The 9,494-nt window shown below is 32.8% G+C and overlaps 1 protein-coding gene across 1 annotated transcript; it reads left to right on the top strand.

Moving 5' to 3' along the window:
* The first annotated feature begins 6,283 nt into the window (after positions 1-6,283).
* LOC139497394 (uncharacterized) lies at positions 6,284-9,103 on the top strand. The gene has a single exon (XM_071285607.1). It carries the CDS (start codon positions 6,401-6,403, stop codon positions 9,101-9,103), a length of 2,703 nt encoding a protein of 900 aa, XP_071141708.1. The 5' UTR covers positions 6,284-6,400.
* Positions 9,104-9,494: the final 391 nt, after the last annotated feature.

Below are 9,494 nucleotides of genomic sequence, written 5' to 3'. Positions count from 1 at the left end.
TATTAAAACCAAAATACGCAATCTTTAATGACCTGACAACAGTATCGTAACTGTATCCCTTCTTAATAAGTCTATTACTTACTACAAGGTTTTTCAAATATGCGACATTTCTAAAGGCAAACATTACAAAACGCACGAAAAATTAAATGCCACTGATAAAAACATGCTTGGTAATTTTGAATATTCAAAACTTAAGTCTGTCTCTTGTCTAATAGTTTTTAAACCATACATTTCTGAAAATTCTCTTGTTTATAATTAACAAACTTTTAAGTATCGTAGCTTTATGTGGTATTTAGAAACAAAACAATCCACGTTTAAAAGTGTCTTTGTTTTATTTTCATGTTGTGTTCAGTTCGTCACCATTATATATAGATTTTACCACTGAATCAAGGGTGATTTGATATTTATCCAATCGAGAAATTCAATTGTAATACTTACAACGCGAGGCTCGCGTTCAACACTTATTGTGTAATCCACTTCAGTCAGCATACATGTAGTAGGTGATTTTCTATGCGTTAGGGATAAAACCAATGAGAGCTAAGGGTTCTGATGCTTTATTGTACCAGTATATAAATAACAAGTCTGAAATAGCAATACAACATATATAAATAACAAGCTATTTCATATAACATAAATATATATACGTATACGAATATCACAGGTTATATAATACAGAAATATAATAAATAATACTTTTAACTGGTATTAACTAAGTAGCAAGTAAAATGTATTGCAAGTAGAAAATGTTCAATGTTTACATTCAATGAAATTGACATCGGGTGTCACGTGTACTTTTACAAATGCTTGACCTTTGTTTTTTTGTTTTTTTTATCTTTATTCAATTCTTCAACATATATATACAACAGATATATTACATATTACACAAAAATATCACAAGGCAATGTTTTTAAGTATAATCACATATATAATCAGCACAATAATTAGAAATTAAATGTTATGACACCTTCGTTTTCTTGTACCAGAATATTATTCTTTAAAAAGTGTTTCTCAAAAACATTTCTCATACATCTTGCATCACACAAATATTCATACAGGTAAGTTATAGAATGTTTTACAGTGTATTTAAATAGCCTAATAAGATAAACATTACTGTTTAAATTTTTAAGTAAATTCCTTCTTCTGAAGATACATTTTGTCTACACACTAAATCGGAAAATGCTTTGTAACAAACAAATGGAAGTTTTTAACGACCTTGACTGGCTATACAGCCCTTGCACGGTCAGTAATGCTTTGTAATTTACGTGTATCTGTGTATATGTATTAAATACTGGTTTACCTTACAAACGGTATATAATAAATGTTGCATCTACATTTATTAATAATGACTTCATTAAAATATATAATACGTATAATAATTAACTACATAATATCATGCAACAATCATAAAGTTGCAAATATAATAATCATAAAGACTTATGATATCAATATTATTGATTTATTAAAAGCTCCAAATTAACGGGAGGTAACTCGTGCTTACAATACAATATAAACAATACCAAACTATAAATAAATATACTCTTACCACTTGTGGAGTGAGTTGTACTGATACGGTTAACGGCACATCATATAAACATCACACAATCATGCGTTCTACATAATTACATTACATGGAGTCCTGAAACCAAAATACGAACATAAATACTCGGACTCTAATTATACAAATATACAACGTAACAAATATTCTTTACTCATTCATATTTGTACTTGATAAAAACTATTTACTACAAAACTATTACTTTATATAAATGGAAACACTTTTCTGTCTTTCACTTAATAAGCCGTCATTTATGAATATAGACTATTCATGACAATAATCAAATAGTAATGTACGCAAATTAACAATACAATTCTACCGTGACAAATAAACCGTAGATTATAAAATCATATACTTCTAGCTAAATAAAATACTATCATGTACATCTCGTGTACTTGTGTTACATACATGCGATATGAGGAGAACGTTACAAAACAAATAGAAGCTTTACTAGAATATCATTTACGTGAAAAATATAAATAATGTTAATAAAGAAGTAACTTACAGTAATCTATAATAATGTTGTCCAAAATATATAAGGTTTACAGGTAAACTATGTGGTCAAGATAAACAGACATAAATTCAATGGACTGTCATGGCTATCGTGCCGTGGAAATGTACAGGTACAAAACAAAGGAAATTAAACTTGACCGCGAAATATTAACAACCTATCAGATACAATGATTCAAGTAAATCCCTAATGAATATTCATAAAATAACTTGAATATTACTATACATAAAAGTAAGGTTTGCAAGTAATAATTTAAACTGAATATACAATATTCAAAATATGTAATTAAGCTTTATAATAACTATAGTAATTAAATAGATGATTTTTACAATATATAAAATAATCATAAAAATCACTCTGCTACATACAGACCATGCCATTCAGAGAAACTGCATAAGCTAGAGTACATGATGATATAAATGCAGCTTTAGACCAACAGTCATCAGTGGTGTTGGTGCTTTTGGTCCTTTCCGCTGCATTCGATGTCATAGATCACAGAATTCTTCTGGAACGTCTTCCGTTTGGCGAATGGATTAAGTCGTATTTGACAGATAGACATCAGCATGTTGTGATTGGAACAACTACATCGAAGAAATGTCATTTTACATTCGGTGTTCCACAAGATTCCGTGCTAGGCACGAAATTGTACTGTCTTTTCTCGAAGCCAATAGGTACAATAAAACAAAAAATGTGCATGTACTTATGTCCACTGCACATTCATTTTATTTTCATTCAAAAGTAATGTTCACAATTATTTTAAAGACTATATTTCCTTTGTTTCCATATTCAGTTTGTTTTCATGTAATGAAAAGTTCAATTCTATTGTAACACAGGTTCTGCTGACAACTGATAAACCCCTCTTGTATACTTCTATCTACCAAAAGGGTGTTTGAGAATAAACAATATGTCCAAGTTCAGAGAAAGGTCTGTTTATAAATGTATAATTTTCTTCTTTGGAAGTCTGTTCAATAACCTGTAAGTACTTGAAACAAATGTCATATTCAACTTTTCCATGACTATTTTAATGTTACAACAGTAGAGTAACATTTAATATTGAAAAGTTATTCAACAAATCGTCGAAATAGATCTGCAATCATTAATTTTACTCAAATTTACTGTTGTGAACTTGCAATATCCAACGATGCGCGTACCGAGTTATCTCCCTTTGATCCCCGCTTCGCCACGAATAAGCTGACACAATTGCGTATCCGGGGTTTTTGTAATCTGATAGGGTAGAATAAGAATCAAAAAATGGTTTTACTTCATATTTTATACCCCCAACATGTTACCAAACCTATTTAAGGAATTATTAAGGATTTTCCGTGGACCTACGCAAATTTTCAAAAAAAAAGTTTCACTTCACTCGTGAATTTATAACATTATAATAATAATTATATAAAATAAGGAAGCTAATTCAATCAAGAATTCAACACTTTGGTTTTTTAGCTCACCTGGCCCGAAGTGCCAAGTGAGCTTTTCCCATCACTTTGCGTCCGTCGTCCATCGTCGTCCGTCGTAGTTAACTTTTACAAAAATCTTCTCCTCTGAAACTACTGGGCCAAATTTAAACCAAACTTGGCCACAATCATCATAGGGGTATCTAGTTTTAAAAATGTGTCCGGTGACCCGGCCAACCAACTAAGATGGCCGCCATGGCTAAAAATAAAACATAAGGGGTAAAATGCAGTTTTGGCTTATAACTCAAAAATCAAAGCATTTAGAGCAAATCTGACGGGATAAAGTTGTTTATCAAGTCAAGATCTATCTGCCCTGAAATTTTCAGATGAATCGGACAACTCGTTGTTGGGTTACTGCCACTGAATTGGTAATTTTAAGGAAATTTTGCTGTTTTTGGTTATTATCTTGAATATTATTATAGATAGAGATAAACTGTAAACAGCAATAATGTTCAGCAAAGTTAGATTTACAAATAAGTTAGCATGACCGAAATGGTCAGTTGATCCCTTTAGGAGTTATTGCCCTTTATAGTCAATTTTTAACAATTTTCATAAAATTTGTAAATTTTTATTTACATTTTCCACTGAAACTACTGGGCCAAGTTCATTATAGATAGAGATAATTGTAAGCAGCAAGACTGTTTAGTAAAGTAAGATGTACAAACACATCACCATCACCAAAACACAATTTTGTCATGAATCCATCTGCTTCCTTTGTTTAATATTCACATAGACCAAGGTGAGCGACACAGGTTCTTTAGAGCCTCTAGTATTAATGTACGAGTACAAATAAGACGAGTCACAGAAACCACGAGGCAAGCACGTATACAAAAATATCGTAAACTCTGACCTTTTATCACGTGACCAATGTCTTGAACTTAGAAGCCATTAAATCGTTTGCCGTCCAACTGCAATACGACATTCAATGTACTATAACACTAGAAGAGGGACGAAAGATACCAAAGGGACAGTCAAACTCATAAATCCAAAACAAACTGACAACGCCATGGCTAAAAATGAAAAAGACAAACAGAAAAACAATAGTACACATGACACAACATAGAAAACTAAAGAATAAACAACACGAACCCCACTAAAAACTAGGGGTGATCTCAGGTGCTCCGGAAGGGTAAGCAGATCCTGCTCCACATGTGGCACCCGTCGTGTTGCTTATGTCATTACAAATCCGGTAAATAGTCTAATTCGGTAGGTCATATTCATGAAAGGGAAGGGGATTGTAGTTACGACGTAAGGAACATATCCGATATCATTTGTGAAACGGTTATTCCATAACGGTCAACCAACTCGTGATGGCGTCCGTAAAATTTACGAAGGGATGATTTCAACTTCACCATTTGGAACTCTTGGTTTAATAGCTTCCTTCTTACTGTGCCATATTAAGGGGCACAAAAATGGATAACACCGCCACATTTTGTATGTGCTTGTCCGAAGTCAGGTGCGTGTAATTCAGTGGTTAAATTTTAATTTTTTTTGTTCATTATTATTTGCATAAATTAGGCCGTTAGTTATATTGGATAAAAAATGTTGTCAATTTATGGACCCCTCATAGAAATTTTGCAATGATTCTTATAGTGAATAGAGCCTGGTGCTCTCTCTACACGAGGTATTGGATCTAATATTCTTATTCTAACTAGACGTGGGTGCGTACTTTTACATCCCACATAGCTAAATGGGTGCCCCATTTCGGCGAAGGTTTTACTGCATGATTGAAAAATACCAAAGTGACCATAACTATATTCCCCAGTCACCCTTTGGGGTCAATAGTACTTAATCTGTTGGGTTAAACATATATATTATCTGCTTAAACTTTATAGACAGATGTGTAAAACACAAGATGAGAGTAAATTTTACCAAATTCTGTCATAGAAAAAAAGATTTGGCTAAAACGTTTTGCTGTACTTTAAAACCAAATATCATATCCTAATTTTTATGGTGATGTGGTTTAAATACCCGTTGAATTTGTTTTTTGAAAAATCAAAACATAACTAAATATTATAAGTAATTCAATGCATTGTTTTTCATTATTGCTTAAGGTATTGGTACGCAGAAGTCTATGTACGGAAATATATTCAGTATTGTTTACCTCATAAAACGTAGGAAATTGCACCATGTATGCGTTTTGCATCTAGCAATTTTATCAAACGTTCTATACAATACTTTAAACTTGCAACAAAATAAACGAGCATGCACAATGGCATATTGATATATACTCAAATAGGTTCTATAAAGACATTCAAAATTGTTGTCATCCCAAATGTTGTCTTGATTATCGTTTCGAATGCGTCAACGTCTGCACGCATTTGTGTCGGTGTTGTACGGGTTGTTGAAGAGCAAGAAACAAGTTTATTTTGGTTTATTATGTTAATGGACAAAAAAGTTGAGTATAAGTCTATGAATATCTACGAATTTAAACCACAAGGTTCCATACCATAAACGGAATGTTAGGATTGGTTTAAAGGGCTACGACTATTACCATTTAGGAGTTAAGGCCAATAAAAGGGCCGAAAGCAAAATTTTCTTATACTTTGTATTAATTGCTTTTAAAATTCTTGACCAATGTCGATGGTGTGACCCATCTCGTAAAGATCCGGTGATCACAATACGCATACTATCATCTGAATTTACATGTTAAACACGTGCTCAATTTCCATGTTTTTTTGTTGATTTTTTGTCGATTGTTGATTGTTGACAAACAGGTGGCAATAGTTAAACTTCGGCTTCAAAACACGAACTTTAATTACCTGCCATATTTTCGCAACAACACTGACCGATTGAAAAAAAATTAACGATTATACGAAATTTACACGAAAAAAAATGATAAATTCGTGCACAGAAGACTAAGTTTATGATGTTTGTATGCATTGGTTCAAGAATTGGATGAACAATATTTTTCACCAGTCACTCGTTTCTTATGACTTTAATAGTTTGTTTTTTTATTACCTACTCTTACATATTCATTTGATATTTTCAGAGCTGATAACAAAACAAATAGCAGACTGGGAAATGAAAGATAAGATGTTCGTGTCAACAAATGCTAGTGATTATGTCATGGATTGTTTACAGGACAACAGTTGTTTGACATTAACTGCCCCATCCGGAGTAGGAAAATCATTTATTGCAAGACACTCAGCGCTCCTTTTAAAGAAGGAAGGATACGATATAATACCAGTTGATTTACCTCTCGACATTAAAACTTATTATCAACCAGGTAAAAAGACTGTCTTCATTGTAGATGATATATGCGGAAATTTCACTGCCAACCAAATACAGATTGATAAGTGGAAACAACTGTTACCTGTGATTGATATTATTATTGCAGACAAATGTTGTAAGATTATTGTATCATGTAGGTTACAAGTCTATAAAGATGAAAAGTTTAATATTTTATCGCCTTTTAAATCATGTGAATGCAACTTAATATCAGATAAGTTAAGTCTTACATCTGTGGAGAAAACAAAGATAGCAAGTACTTATTTTGGCACAAGCATGGAAGATCTTCATAAGATTTCACAAAAGTATGATTTTTTCCCACTGTTGTGTAGTTTATATCATGACAACAAAAATGTAGATGCAAAAGAATTTTTCAAAAAGCCTTTTGATGTCTATAAAAATGAGCTAGACAAGTTAAGTGAGCGTGTCTATAAAAATGAGCTAGACAAGTTAAGTGAGCATGGTGATGAACATGATGAAGGGAAATATAGAATATGTAGTCTTGCTTTATGTGTGATCTCAAATAATCATCTTGAAGAACAATGGTTCCAGGGTAAACTAACAGAGAGGCAAAAACAGATCATACAAGACATATATGACGTTTTTAAATTCGACAGAGGAATATCCAAGGCAAAACTACAACATTCCCTTGACACCCTAGATGGTACATTTATCTGTAAACAAAATGGTATTTATAGAACTGTACATGATAAACTGTTTGACTTCCTTGCTCATTACTTAGGTCAAAAAATGATTCAATGTTTGATAGATCATGGTGTTAGTGATTTAATACATGAACGATTTATTTGGCAAAAGTCATCACCAGACGACAAGAACAGTTACATTGACTTCATTATTGAAATACCAGATGAATTTTCAGAACCATATTTGAAAAGGTTTATAAATGACTGGTCAGTAGGATATGTGACAGTTGTGTTAGGAAACAATAATTTGAAGGTATCATCATTTGAACAACAGTTATTACAGTATTTACAACAAATACACAGATCAAAACGAGTAACATTAGCCAATACCAAGGATACAGTGATACCAAAGGAGGATTGTGAATCAGGTAATACTCCATTAATACTGACTTGTTATTATGGTTATACTGATATGGTACAGTGGATTTTGCATCATGATGTGGATGTGAATCAGTGTAGAGATAATGGAGGAACTGGACTGTACATGGCAAGTCAGGAAGGACATACTGATATAGTAAAGTTACTGTTAGAGAAAGATCCTAATGTTGATCTATGTTACAAGAATGGCTGTAGTCCTCTGAACATAGCGAGTCAGGAAGGACATACTGATGTAGTAAAGTTACTGTTAGAGAAAGATCATAAGGTTAATAAATGTAACAAGAACGGCTGTAGTCCTCTGTACAAAGCAAGTCAGAATGGACATACTGATGTAGTAAAGTTACTGTTAGAGAAAGATCCTAATGTTGATCAATGTGACAAGGATGGCTCTAGTCCTCTGTTCAGGGCAAGTAATAATGGACATACTGATATAGTAAAATTACTGTTAGAGAAAGATTCTCTTGTTGATCTATGTGATAATGGTGGCTGTAGTCCTCTGTACATAGCAAGTCAGAATGGATTTACTGATATAGTCAAGTTACTGTTAGAGAAGAATCCAAATGTGGATGTCTGTTGCAGGGATGGTTTCACACCATTAATTTATTCATGTGAAAGTAACCACACCAGTATAGTACAGCTATTATTGAAACATAAACCAAATATTGATGCCCAGACCTATGCGGGAGGTAATGCTCTAATGTTCAGTGCACTGAATGGGAACCTAGAGATAACACAGCTACTTGTAAAGAGCAATGCTGACTGTAATGTGTGTTGCTGCAGTAAACAGTCTTTCATAGATACAATTAAAAGTCATTCATCAAAAACGTTAGAAGAAGAAAAACAGGGTTCTTTTGATTATCTAATAAAGAAAGCATCCTCACATGTAGCAGATTATATCAGTAAAAAAACAGTAAACTACGTCTTCGATATCGAGGCTGGTTGTTCTCCATTACACTTTGCCTGCTTTATGAATAGGCTAGATGTAGTCCGTTGTCTTCTGAACCATAATGCTAACATTAACATGACAAACGAAGACGCAACAACCCCATTATTTTTTGCATGTGAATTCGGAAATGAGGATATCGTACGTTTATTGTTAGATAAAGGGGCAGATACACAGATTTGTAGACTAGATGGGAAATCTCCTTTACAGATTGCTACAGATAATGGACATACATCTATAGTAGTACATGTAGTTGTATCAGAACACATGAAGGAGGCAACTCTTTCTTTTGACTCTTGTTCTGTAGTCAGCGGGTCTATATGACATGTTGAAGATAGTCAAGGGATGTTGAAATTCCTTTTTAACGTCATTTTCTTTTGATAGTGGTATCCTCTTCGGTCTTATTCTTTGTTTATTTAATGTTTTACTTGTACCATAGCACTCATATGGTCAGGAAAAGCTTTCTCCTTAAATCTTGTCATTTGGTTAATGAATGTTTTAGTGTACACTAGCACACCTTTCTATAACATGAATATATCTCGCTTTTATCACTTGAATTTAAAAAAATGATTTGATTTAGAAAAAAAATATTTGTTCAATGGATACAACCGCGTCACACTTGGAACATAGTTGTAATTTTATTATTGCTTAGTAGTTTGCAATTACTTCATTGTTTTCTAAAGTCATTTTCATTTCTTCTTCGTGAGTTGGGTCA

Source organism: Mytilus edulis, chromosome 12 (assembly GCF_963676685.1).
Source record: "Mytilus edulis chromosome 12, xbMytEdul2.2, whole genome shotgun sequence".
NCBI lineage: Eukaryota > Metazoa > Mollusca > Bivalvia > Mytilida > Mytilidae > Mytilus > Mytilus edulis.
Note: the sequence above shows the minus strand (reverse complement) of the source record. Positions and strands in the feature narration are given on the sequence as shown.